The sequence below is a fragment of the Odontesthes bonariensis genome, chromosome 10 (assembly GCF_027942865.1).
Source record: "Odontesthes bonariensis isolate fOdoBon6 chromosome 10, fOdoBon6.hap1, whole genome shotgun sequence".
NCBI lineage: Eukaryota > Metazoa > Chordata > Actinopteri > Atheriniformes > Atherinopsidae > Odontesthes > Odontesthes bonariensis.
This window is the reverse complement of record NC_134515.1, coordinates 33,999,260-34,012,527: the sequence shown is the minus strand read 5'-3', so window position 1 is coordinate 34,012,527 and position 13,268 is coordinate 33,999,260. Positions and strand designations below refer to the sequence as shown.

Below are 13,268 nucleotides of genomic sequence, written 5' to 3'. Positions count from 1 at the left end.
TTTATTTGAATATGTTAGTCCCTCTTGGAGAGCTTCGATTTCATTTTGGTGAGACCGACACATTTACATGTATTTTAAAAGCCTGGTTGTGTTCAGAATAAGACAATCATTCAGAGTTTTTCCTGTTTTTCTCCCTTCAGTGTGAAATTTCTGTTTTGATGATAGATGGTTTTCACAGAGCAATACAGGGATGTAAAAAGAAAGTACACCCTCTTTCTTTTATTTGACATATTAGAACATCATAAAAACGTTTTTTTGTCCATGGTAAGTCTTTAAATTAGGTAAATGCAACCTCAGATATTAAATATTTATCTAAGAAAACTAAACCAAAATGCAGAAGCTGTGTATGATTAATAACACCCCATAATTAAATAGCATGTAAAACCACCTTCAGCGGCAATAATTTTAAGTAAGAATTTTTTGTATGATGATCCTTCTTCAGTTGACTGGCAACGTCCAGGATGTACCCTGGATCTCGGGTTGGCCCCGACCCCACCCCCCTGATTGGGATAAAGTTAGTATAATCGATCTCACCGTAGAGTGATGGACCTGAATGGTCCAGACCAGCAAACAGCCATAACTTCTGCTTTTATAAAGGTGATCACACTTGCTGATGATCAGTCGGTTGAGTTGATTTCATTTGCAGCCCTGGCTGCTATGTAACCTCTTAATTCCTAAGGAAGCAGTAAAGATGTACTTAAAATTTCACCCTCTGCTTTTGCATTTTGGCCTAGTTTATGTTTTTATAATTAATGACATGGTGTAATGTGCTGTTGTTCTGCTGAGGTTGTGCTTATCTTATTTTAAGGCTATGTAGGGTCCTGGTGATTTTCCATTATCTAATAACACCTTAGAATTGAAAAAGGGTATACTTTTTTCACATGATTGTATTAGCTCCAGCGTTACTATTAGTAACAGTAGGAGTTCAAGTATTAAATCAACAGGGACATGCAGTGTGTTCAATGTCTGAGCTTCGTCTGTGATATTAAGTTCGGTAACATGAGCAGTCGATGTCAGTAGCAGCAGTGCAATACTCTGTTCCTGTGTAATCTAATCTAACAACAAAGTAAAGTTGAGATCTGCTATTAAACATCTTCTACAAAATCTTTCAAAACATGCTGCAAAATACCAGGTATCTTTTTGAAGTAGACCTTGTGAGTGTAAGCAGAATATCTGAACAAGCTGTGGAATAAATGTGTGCAGTAAGATGTGTACATGTGTGTGCATAGTTGGACAGTTTGCAACCATATATCAGTAGACCGTAGTTATGTATTTGCAATGTCTGTTGTACAGTCTAATTAATTTAGATACAATTGTATTTTGCATGTATGTAACCAGATAGAGGCTAAACAATAATTATTTGATATAACATTGCTTTCTTAAATGTTCGATAAGAACACACCCTGCTCTTTTGCAACTGGCAGTGGTTTCATATTTACTTTGCAGATTGCAAGTAGTATCAGTCCACTCCTCTCTCAAGGTAAAAAAGCTACGAGTTACATGTGAATTATTTAAGAAGCAGTCCCCCTGGTTACTGGCAGTCTGCCAGAGACAGTTACAGCAGAGTGATTCATATTTTCCTGGGCTTCAAAGCCTTATTCATGCAGATGATGTAAAATGAGCTACAATCAGCTACTCACCATCTTCATGTATGTGTTTGAGCTTGCAGAACCGAACATTCTAGTAATTTTAAGTTTTAAATCCTCCAGGCTGGTCCATGGATATTGTGGAGCTGTGTAAGAAATATCAGAATGAGGGGGTGGTCGCCATTGATTTGGCAGGTGATGAGTCACTCAACTGTGAAGCCAATCCTGACCACAGGAAGGCCTACGAGGTGAGCATGTTGAAACAATAGCAAATTAACATGGAACAGGATCTGTCGGATTAAAAAGATGTTGTTTTTTCAGATGTTTTTTCATGAGCATTACGTGCCAGACTCACAGATAAAAGCTTGCATTGCCACATGAGCTGAATTCAAGGCCATCAGAACAGCAGCATGTTCTGCTGCATAAGTGGAAGCTGAAAGTTTTTATTTTTATTTCCCAATTTAGCAAAAACTGGCAATGAAGTTTAAATACACAAGGCGATTGAAGAGAGTAAACATTTGATTCAAATCATGATATTTTTTTGAGAAAAGGAAAAATATTTTCATAATCTTCTCATGTTGTCAGAGGCTGCGATTTTTGGCACCGGCAGCTTTCATGAATCATGTTCAGCATTATGATGGCCAGACATTAGTGACAGATCTCTGGATTCCGGGTCATTCCCAACACAAATGACAATTCCATATGGAATGAACTGCCTTATATGGGTATGATTCCTTCCCTACTTTGCTCTTTGCACCACTAACCCCTCAAAGACTCAGGATTGTTAGGAGACACTGAAGTGTATGATGTTATATAAGCACACTTTCAGTTGATGTAGGCTACTTATTTTCTAAAGCTGAAAAGCTTGTGTCTATAAATCTTTTTCATTTTTTTCCACATAAACTCAACACAGTTTGGGTTTAAAATCTAATACTCCAAGTGATTTTCTTTAATTGCTGAAAGTTCTCAGGAAAGCTCCATTTAGCTTTCAGCCATTCATTCATTGATTCCTTCAGAGAATACAACAAAGAGCAATTAGTTTACCTGAATATGCACAATGCCTTCAGCCTGTCAGTCCCTAATGAAGATTAATCACTTAATACAATCAAAGTTTTAAGTGGCATCTGTGACCGTAATGAAGGTCTCCTTCACTAATCCCTTTCCCGTTTGGGAAATCTTCAGGGACTGATGAGTTACGGTTCATGATGCAGTGCTTTCTGAGGAATCGGAGATCATGGATGCCCAGTTTAGGCTTGTGCCCGCCGCCGTTTCTCCAGATTCCTTGAATTGCAGAGGGAAAATACTTTGAATGAATACATTATGTACTATCTGTTTGTGATGAGCACACTAGCCCTGTTATAGTATAACTGTTTTATATTTTATATACATAGTGAACAATGATCCTGCATTGATGGTTGAAATTTTCATTTCACTTTAATCTTTTTTTTTTTCATAGATGGGGTGTCTTAACGTAGAGAACTGAATCCATTGCAATATATGACAACATTTGTGGCTACTGTCCAATGCCATGACCCCAGTAGGGCTTTTCAAATAAAACACAAGAATATAAAATAAAAAAAAGTTTATTTTCCTCTACTGTCATTTATTAACAACAAGCAGACTTTTTAGAGTACCAGATGTACCAATTTATTGTGGCATACTTTGTATGTCCAAGGTTACGAATGTTAAAATGAAAACAGATGATAAAACCGAAGAGATGTTTCGTGTTCTCTCAACAAAAAAAGTAAAAAAACAACACATTTTCCCTTTGTGCACAAAAACATGTATAAATAGTTGATTTTGCATCAGTATTGCAGATGTAAAAGCCAGATGTTTGGCTGTGCTATTTGCTAACTGATGTGTTCCGTGATGGATTGTGTTAACAGGAAGCAGTTCGTTGTGGGATTCACAGGACAGTCCACGCAGGAGAGGTGGGCCCCGCCTCTGTGGTGAAGGAGGTGAGTTGCTCAACAATACCATAAAAAAATTCTAAAGGAAATGGCTGAGTCATCTGATATCTTAATTGTCTTTAAATGTGTGTAAACAAAACACTAAAGCTAGGCACTAACAATAGAAATGTGGGCAGAGACCCAAACATAACAAGAAGAACAGAGTTTTGTGTTGTCAGTTTGAAGGTTAGGAGGGCTGTAAAATTACAGTGTACTGTATGTTTGCGTAAAGATATTTTTTAATTAAATGTTGAAGCCATCTGAATGTTTAATTATCCAACATGTGCGTTAATAAAACTATGAAGCAACACGCTAACAAATCAAACTGTGGGTAGAGTGCCAAACGAAAAACAAGAGCAGTTGTTCGTATTCTGGCCAGACAAATGCTGGCGAAAGAAACATTAACTTGGGAGCACTTTACAGTATTTCCACGTAATGAAGGAATACACAATTATGTATGAGTGCATATATTAAAATGACTTTTTTATTGTCCATCTCACCTGCAGTGTGTCGCGCACAATCACATCATGCTAAAATAAAGCAGCTTCTCTCTAAGAATAGAATAGAAAAATACATTCCTTCCCCATGGGGGAAATTTAAATATGCAGCAAATAATAATAATAATAATAATTTGAATAATAATAATCAGCACATCCTTTAAAATTACAGTTCAGTTCAATTACAGTGTGCTTCTAGAATGTGCAGACTGGTGTTTTTTAACTGATGTCATGTCCTCTGGGTGATATTTTAGGCTGTTGAAGTGCTGAAAGCTGAACGTGTTGGACACGGCTACAGAACACTGGAGGACGAAGCCCTGTACAAAAAACTGCTGGCCCAAAACATGCACTTCGAGGTAGTAAAACCATCAGCATTTGCATCAACAGGGTTATTATGTATGTATATATATTTATATATTTATATATATAAATATATACTCTAATTGTGAATATGCAGAAATATATCTAATCTTTTAAATGTACTTTGCCCTGTTCATCATTACATTGGTAGAAATGTCCAATACAGTCCCAAAGTATAAAGGAGGGCTGGTACTCTGCAGTTGTTAACACTTCAACATAACCGTGTCTTCATTAGAGTCAAATGGTACAGTTGAATATTTAAAAAAAGAAAAGTGGTTGAAGAAACTCTCAAGGAGTTCAGAAAAGATGGCTGTTCTGCACTGAGAATCCAAGCATGCTTAAACGAGGCTGCGATGTGGGTCTACAGCACTGAAACTACAGATGTTTAAAAAAATATATACAAGAAGTGCTTAAGATACTTCATCTAATGAAGTATCCGATCACCTGAAGGGGAAAAACAGAAAGAAAGAAAGAAAAGAAAGTCCTTATGAGCATTTGGTGGGTTATATCTCACAGTTAGGAACCTTTCTAAGCTGAAAACACTATTCGACTGGACCCAAAGTGAACACAGAATTGAGGCAGGTAGTTATAGTGAACCTGAAACGGGTTGTATAGACTAAAGGAGAATTTCAATTCAGGAAGGGTGGCCATCCGCCTCGACCAGCTGGGGTTTGAGAAGACAGAAAAGAGGGGACAACAAACACTGTAACACCATTCAAAGGAAGAGGGAATTTCTCCCTGAAGCGCTCAGGTCCAAAGATAACAACTTCAGTTTTGTCTGAATTTAGAAGCAGAAAGTTCTGAGTCATCCAGGTCTTTATGTCTTTAAGACATGCTTGTAGTCTGACCAACCTATTGGGTTCATCTGGTTTCATAGATAAGTACAGCTGAGTATCATCAGCATAGCAATGGAAATTTATGCCATGCTGTCTAATAATGTTACCTAATTGAAGCATGTATAAAGTAAAAAGAATAGGTCCAAGCAAGTCTCTTTAATAAAATACTGTGATCGACCGTATCAAATGCAGCCCTGAGATCCAACAGGACAAGCACAGTCACAAGTCTGCTATCAGAGGCTAAGAGAAGCGGCTGAACCAAATTTTAAACCTGCGGTGATAAGCCCCACCCAGGAATATGTTTTTAATGAAAGGAAATGCGTTTTCCTGGTGGGAGGACGTGTCACTCTAAAATAACCATAATTATTATTCATTAAAAAAATCCCAAACCCCTTGTTTTTGGTATCTAAACAACACCATATGTATAAGCAGCAGGACATTTGCCAATGTGTCAGCAAATGACAACTACTCCCCAATAATTCAGGTTCACCTGTTTCTAGTAGACTATAATGGCCTTTCTTGGTTCTGAATCTACGTTACATTATTCTGATTAAGACACTATTGATGAAAAGTTCATGGCAAATTGTTGTCCTTCAGATGTGATGAAAAGTATTTAACTACTATTAAAAGATACATGTAGAGCCCTGCTTTTTATTGTATGTGTCATTGCAAAGTAACTAATTACTAGAGCTCAGGTGCCTCCGTCAAATGAGGAAAATCGCTTCTCCTGAGAGCTGCTGTTGTCACTGATGCTGCATTCACTAAGATTTTCTGAACTGTGACTGAAAGTCCATCTTGACTTCCACTAAATCTATAGTCCTGGCCCCTTAGTCCCCCTGCCATATGCACACTGACAATGTTGGTCAGCACAGCTCGGATGAGGGCTGTTTATTGTGTTCATTAATTACAGTAACAAACTGGAGTTATCTGTAGACATGGGGGTATACTGACCCCTGGTGGAGGCTTCTTTGCCTCATCTGTTAACGGAGGGACTACAGCAATAAGATCACCCTGTGCTGCCTCTGCTGTCATGATTGCAGGTGTGTCCTATTTCCAGTAAGCTGACCGGTGCTTGCAACTCGGACTTTACCAAACACCCTGTCATCACGTGAGCATCTTTTCTTTCTCATGATTTCTGATTAGCAGACTTTTCATGAAACCAAGTTTTCACTCTTAATCATTTTTGTTTCATAATATGCTTTGTGTAGGTTTAGGAAGGACAGGGCTAACTATTCCCTGAATACAGATGACCCTCTGATCTTCAACTCAACCCTGCACCTCGACTACAGCACAGCGCACAAACACATGGGATTCACTGAGGAGGAGTTCAAACGACTGGTGAGATCCAATGCCTGTAGAATTATAGCAGTAATTCTTAAGGAGAGGTCATTTCTATATGGTTTTCCTCACTTGATACTTAAACCAGGAGCAAAAAGCTTACATAGAAATATTCTACTTTACACTTAAAAGGTTTTCTATATTTGTATTCAATAATAATATAAAATTGTGCTTCATTTAGTTCCATCAGGTTTGCATATAAGATGATTTTGCAAAATATCAAAAGGAATAGTTTGACATTTTTAGGAGCTTTCTTTTTGTTGAGGGTTTAGAAAATCTAATCTCTACATATAGTCCAAAAGCTCTATCTTTAGAGATGCCAGTCGGAAGATATTAAAACAGTGACGATCGCATCATACTTAGTCCCGAGCAAAAGAGTAACACTGGACACATGCATAGCGATTCATTGCGTATCATTTTTCTGTTTTGAATAGTTTTGTTTAGTTGAGTTCAAAGACTCATCTGTAGTTTTTTTTTTAAATAAATCAAGATGTCACATCATCATTCAAAGACTGCTATTCATTCAACAGTATCAGACACAGTTGTGTCTCATTGTTCAGCTTTGAAATTTAATTTTATTATAAAGTGCCAAATCCCACTTAAAGGAGAATTCCGGCCATTTTACAAACATATCCCATCTGTTGGAGACCCAGGGAAGTTGGCCAAAGGGAAAAACGCGAGAAATTTTCATGCCTGCTGCGCAAAGTTGTCCAATTGCGCTGATTTTCATGAAAGCGGGCTCTATCGGGCAAGCGTTTAACCTTTTCTGAGGCTCTTAACGTGTATCAAAATACTTTTGACCAAATTGGCCGTGGTGTCAGTAGCAATACAATTCAACCCAGGGGCTAACCATACCATTAGCTAGCACAGACATGATACATTTTGAGATTTCAAAAACAGCGCACCTACCTCTCTCAGCTTCCGTGTTCCACAGGCGTGCGCACAAATTGATCGCCGAAGTCATACACTATAGTATTCCAAAATTGTCTTTTTGTCCACCAAAAACGACCCTCGGGAACCGAACTACACATTGCCATGTTTGTTATTGTTTCCTATCGAACAGCTGACTCGTTTCAACACCCATTTTCACCGTGCTGTCATGACGTGTCACATGACTGCTTGAAGGAGCGCATCTTCCCCCATTATTCAGCTGCGGGAGATAAGAACCCTCGGGATTTTATTGTTTGCAATTTAGAGATGGATGAATTGTATTGCTACTGACACCACGGCCAATTCGGTCAAAAGTATTTTGATACACGTTAAGAGCCTCATAAAAGGTTAAACGCTTGCCCGATAGAGCCCGCTTTCATGAAAATCAGCGCAATTGGACAACTTTGCGCAGCGGGCATGAAAATTTCTCGCGTTTTTCCCTTTGGCCAACTTCCCTGGGTCTCCAACAGATGGGATATGTTTGTAAAATGGCCGGAATTCTCCTTTAAGTAACCTCAGGGCACTTTAGTCAGTAAAATAAAGACCTCAGTGCATCATAGACAGAAGCCCAACAAAGTCCCAATGAGCAAAAACTGCAAAGCTAATTATTCTATTGACTCCTACAAGATTAATAGGTCAGCAGTTACTGGCTGTTTTCTGTAACAGTTACAACATCAGTCGTTACCATTCGCAAAGGGAGCTTTATTAACAGATACTGAGAGAATTATTTCACTATATTAAATAGTTTGGAGACAAATGAAAGGAAAAACCAGATTTGAGGCTCACAATGTTAGATCAGCTTTGGTGCAGCTTACTCGTTCAGTCATTTGACGATGGAGGAGTATGTTGTCCATTCAAACTCTCCCAGAAACTTTGCTTCTTAGGTTAAGATCTGGCAACCGAGCAGGCTTTTAGTACAAGTGCCATGTCATTTTCATGTTGAAAAGCTATTCAGAATCCCCGTTTGGAGGACAGAAAAGTTTTATCCCAGGATAAAGAAAATCATTCCCCTCCAGCACAACAGAGCAACTGGATCCCGTCACTGTAGAGGCCAAGCGTTCAGGCTTTTCTCTGTAATTTATCACCTGTTTGTACTGGTTTACCCTTGGCAGGAAGGGGAATAAACTAAACAGCCAAATTGCTCCTTAAAGTTGAACTCATTAACTATTTGAACTTAGAACTTCTTGTGTCTTATAGAACATCAAATCTGCAGAGTCGAGCTTCCTGCCAAATGAGGAGAAGCAGCAGCTCCTCCAGAAACTCTACGAAGCCTACGAGATGATACAAAGCACTGCCTTTTAAACCTGACCAGAACATCTATGGAGAACATGAGATCCAACCCAGGAACACATCACTCTGACCCCTTAATCTCCCTTCCTGACACAATGGAATGTCTTTTTACTGTTATGTAACCTGACATTAAGTCTACATCAAATATTAGAAGTTATCATGTGACCACTGCCTTCACATCACATACCTGTACTTGCATACCTCCAATGTTTTAGTTTAGGATGCTCTTTCAGATGAGGTCACACCCCTCTGAAAGGAAACATAACTACATGCACATGTTTTTGCACGTGCAAGTAATTTGGTTTTTCTTAAGCAGATTTCGTAATAGCGAAACATTCTTTATCTTATGTTTACATCTTTTTGTAAATAGAAAAAAATATCAGGGAAGCTTTAAATGCGCAATTATTTAACATTGATAAAACACCAGTTTGAACAGAGCCTGAACAGGAGGGCTAGGCCAGCTTATTTGTTGTCCACTTCAGTCACAGCTAAAACATTTCAGTGTGCTCTCGGGATGAAACAGAGTGCAATTGAAAGCCATGCATGGCTAGAACTTACTTTAGGGCAACAAAATCAACTCTAAGCATCCATTAGTTCAGATTAAGGGTATCCACTGTCAGAGGTATTTGTGCTTTTTGCTCATCGTATGTAGACTCCAAGGCAAAAATCAGGTGAAAACAGCTCAAAACCAAAAATGTAGTCTTATATTTTAGCACTAGGTGGCACCATACTGTCACCTAGCTGACCCAATGTGGTTTTGCATTTTAGAATTATTCAGTTCCTTTGATGTATATATTTATTGGAAATATTGCTTTCATTTCACTGATTAAAAAGCACTTTCTTTAACATATTTAGAGCACTTATGAAAAACATATTTTGACTGAATAAAGGCTTTTATGAAAAGTTTCTGCGTCGCACTTTTTCTTGACCTTGCACAGAACAGTGACTTCAAATATATTTCTATTCCATCCTCTACATTATGTTATAAAAAAAAAGCTTTTAAATTGAATATACATGAAGAAAAAGCAAGCTTTCAGCTTGAAAGAACTGCTGGAAACCTACAGCTTTGCAGACAAACTTTTTTTTATTGTATAAAGAGATAAATGAGAGCGCAGGGCATGTGCGTGGTGGAAATGTAAACACCGACTTCCTGTGAACATCCTAAAGTACACAAAAAGCTGCATTCAGAAATATTTATGGTTGTCATTATTTCTGGCTGGCTGGGATTCACCACCTTTATTGCTCCCATACCTGCAATTTTCAGTTACTGTAATCAGCTAAATGCAATGTACAAGAAGGTAAATATTCTTGAAAAACATACAGTACAAATGTTAAAGTAATTCACAAGTATTTTATTACACAAAAGAAAATTTCTATCACAAAGTTATCACTTAACATTTAGCAATAAATATGACCACGATAGTAAATGGAGACTATGTAGTTACTATAAAAAGGAAAACCTTTGATAATGTGGAACTGAACTAGATGATCACAAACACACACATACAAAGAAAAAAAAAAAAACGACAGACATTTTTGGATGAATACACCCTCCATGACAAAGTCATTAGGCTGGAGCAATGTTTTGAGTGTTATAAATTAATTCTGCTTAGTCCATCCTCACAGACATTAATTCAAAGTTTCTGTGCTTTCTTGTCTTGTCAGGAATCTAAATGACAAACAGAGCATGAAGCAAAAGAGTTTCCTCTCAAATGTCGGTTCCGCTCCGTTTTGTTGCCCTCGTTATAATCTGATCCAGTAAAGAGGCAACATTTGGGGTGGCTGAAGCTCCAAACACGCCGGCAGTGAGCGAAAGTGTCCTCATGTTCACTTTGGACAGCCACTACACCACCGCTCCTCTTCCATTCGCCTTACTTTCTCTTGCTTCTTCTACAATTCTCTGCCTCTCCTCAGTCTCCGACAGATTTTAAGATGGGCCGCCACCTCCCTGGGCATCTTGGCTTGTGGAGCCCTCTGGCTCAGGGGCCGGAGAGGCCCCTGGGTCTCCTTCTGCAAAAAAAAAAAAAAAAAAAACACAAAACATTGTTTACAGTCAAGCCCAAGAGAGGAGTGACAGTCTAAACAACATGGAATAAATCTGCTTTCAGAACAAATATGAATCTTGAGGAAGGAAGTACAATTTCCTGAAGCTACACAGAGTCGCTATGAAATGAGAGCATTTCAGAATTTGACACTTCTCACCGTACCAGGACTGATTTCTAGTGGTCATGGGAAACTTATCTTTGAGTAAAAGGGAAGTCGGCAAGAACAATGATGCAACACATGATTGCCAGGATGGAGAGATTTACAGTCATTTGAAGACTTGTTCCTCCTAATAAATTGATTTACTGAGAGTAGAGTAAGCAGAAACTATTTGTCACGATCATTTAACACTGACAACAATCAAATCTTACTGAGACCACAAGTTAAACAAAAAAACAACACTTGCACTGCCTGTACTATTGATATTTTGGTGCATGTAGCTCCAGAGCCAGTTCCTCAACAGCAGCCATTTATTATCAAATATAATCATGTGAAAAAGAAAATGCACCCTCTGTCATTTTATGCATCAGGGACATAAGAAGGACATGACATCACACTGTAAAGCAATTATTGCTGCCCATAATTTATTGAGGGTTTATAAGACCATTTGTGAGCAAGTTGGAATCCATCTTACCATACTGAGAAAGATTATTAACAAGTGGAAATGATTCAAGATGGATGGCAATCTTTCTGGGAGTGGATGCCCCTGAGCCCGCCTCGAGGACAGACTACGCAGCGTTCAGAGGAACTGCAAAACACCTGTGTTACATCTCAGACTCCACAAGTCCTAGTTACCATGTTAAATATTAAAGTTCATTACGGCACAATTCGAAAAAGTCTCACAAACACTTCAAAGCAACTGTCAAACACTATGGTGGAGGGATGATGATCTGGGCTGGTTTTGCAGCCACAGGACCTGGGCACCTTCAAGTCATTGAGTCAATCATGAACTCCTCTGAATAAACAAATATTCCAAAGTCAACTGTGAAACCATCCGTCTGACAGATTTTACAACAATTTCACAGAACACAATGGCTAAAAGAAAACTACTCGTTTCTAGTGTTTTTCAGTCAAAATCCAGACCCGAGTAATGTTGTAGCAGGACCCTAAGATGGTAAATGGACTGTATATTAAGCTTTTCTAATCTATTAATAACAATAATAATAACTTTAATCTATATAGCACCTTTCAAAGAACCCAAGGTCGCTTAATTCAGTCGAGTTGACCCCTCAAAGCACTTTTATACCACAAGCTGCATTCACTCATACAGCACATTTAGGCTGTAGCATTTTACAGGCCACAGTGCTTTTTTTCTATTGAACACATTCACACACCGATGGGTGCATCGGTAGGCAACGTGGGGTTCCGTGCCTTGCACAAGGAAACTTTGACATGTGGTCAGGGGAAGCCAGAATTGAACCACGACTTTCCAATGCATCAAAATCAATTAACTGAAACAGCATCACACACCAGATGGAAATTAGCATTTGTGCTAAAATCTGGCACATTTACATGTATGTACACTATGTATATGTTCATTAATGTGTAATGTCCTGAAAAATAAAAGTAAAGTAAGTAAGTAAGTAAGTACGTAAGTAAGTAACATCGTAAAGAAATCTCAACAAAAAACAAATTTCCTCAACAAAAATGGGAGAGACCAAAAACATCATAGAGACAATTGATGACTTCAAGTTATTGCTGCTAAGGTTCAATAAGTTAGTGAATTATGGGGAGTCCTTGGTTTGTGAACACTGCTTCTGCATTTAAAACAATACTATGTAACTTCTCAAAAAGTCCATTATGGAGCTCCCCCTACAGGCTTGGAGGTAATGTACGGTTACGACACTCTAGTCCGGTCTCTTGCTTTGTCGGCCTCTCTCTTTCTCTTCCTTGCTTCATTAGTCAACGTCTACTTCTATTTCTTCGGTGCCTCTGCCATGATGATCGTACTGACAATGTTGCGCTAGCTTAGCCTTATACCTGGGAGCGTGAGAGGGGTCTATTTGTTTTTGCGGTAGGTGTGCCAGAAATCAAGTCGAAGTACTTCCGCTCAGCTCCCGGGCCGGTCCAGCAAAGTTACATAGCGCAGTTATTCCAACTCAGACCCCCGAAGGGCATAGGAGACAGGCCAATCGTAATATTAAAACTCATTCTAGCCGCACAATTTTTTTCAAACTGTTATTTTAAGGTAGAAATGTTACATAGTATTGCTTTAAGTTAGTTTGTCTTTAAGACATATTGACACGGTGTAGTATGTCATGTGTTGTTCATCTAAGGCTGTATTTACCTAATCTTAGGACCTGGGGTCAGTTTCACAAAGCAGGTTCAACAAACTGAGTCTAACTCTTAATGCGTTCATACGGCGAGTTTCAAGGCGTTTTTAGAAATAAGTGCACCGCTGCAGCTACAAAAGCGCAAGTTTAATTTTAGTCCTTTGCA

The 13,268-nt window shown here is 38.6% G+C and overlaps 2 protein-coding genes across 4 annotated transcripts in view; one reads left to right on the top strand and one right to left on the bottom strand.

Annotated features, from left to right (window-relative positions):
* Positions 1-9,673, top strand: part of ada (adenosine deaminase) — a 28,470-nt gene extending 18,797 nt beyond the window's left edge. The window contains exons 6-11 of the mRNA XM_075475340.1: positions 1,710-1,834; positions 3,473-3,544; positions 4,287-4,388; positions 6,269-6,336; positions 6,437-6,566; positions 8,694-9,673. Of these exons, the coding sequence (XP_075331455.1) occupies positions 1,710-1,834; positions 3,473-3,544; positions 4,287-4,388; positions 6,269-6,336; positions 6,437-6,566; positions 8,694-8,798 (602 nt within the window). The 3' untranslated portion in view covers positions 8,799-9,673. The remainder of the gene's footprint in view (positions 1-1,709; positions 1,835-3,472; positions 3,545-4,286; positions 4,389-6,268; positions 6,337-6,436; positions 6,567-8,693) is intronic.
* Positions 9,674-9,858: 185 nt separating this feature from the next.
* The window catches only part of pkig (protein kinase (cAMP-dependent, catalytic) inhibitor gamma), a 32,341-nt gene continuing 28,931 nt past the window's right edge, over positions 9,859-13,268 (bottom strand). For all 3 annotated transcript variants that reach the window (XM_075475336.1, XM_075475337.1, XM_075475338.1), the window contains exon 3: positions 9,859-10,796. In XM_075475336.1, coding sequence (XP_075331451.1) covers positions 10,714-10,796 — 83 coding nt within the window. In that variant the 3' untranslated portion in view covers positions 9,859-10,713. The remainder of the gene's footprint in view (positions 10,797-13,268) is intronic.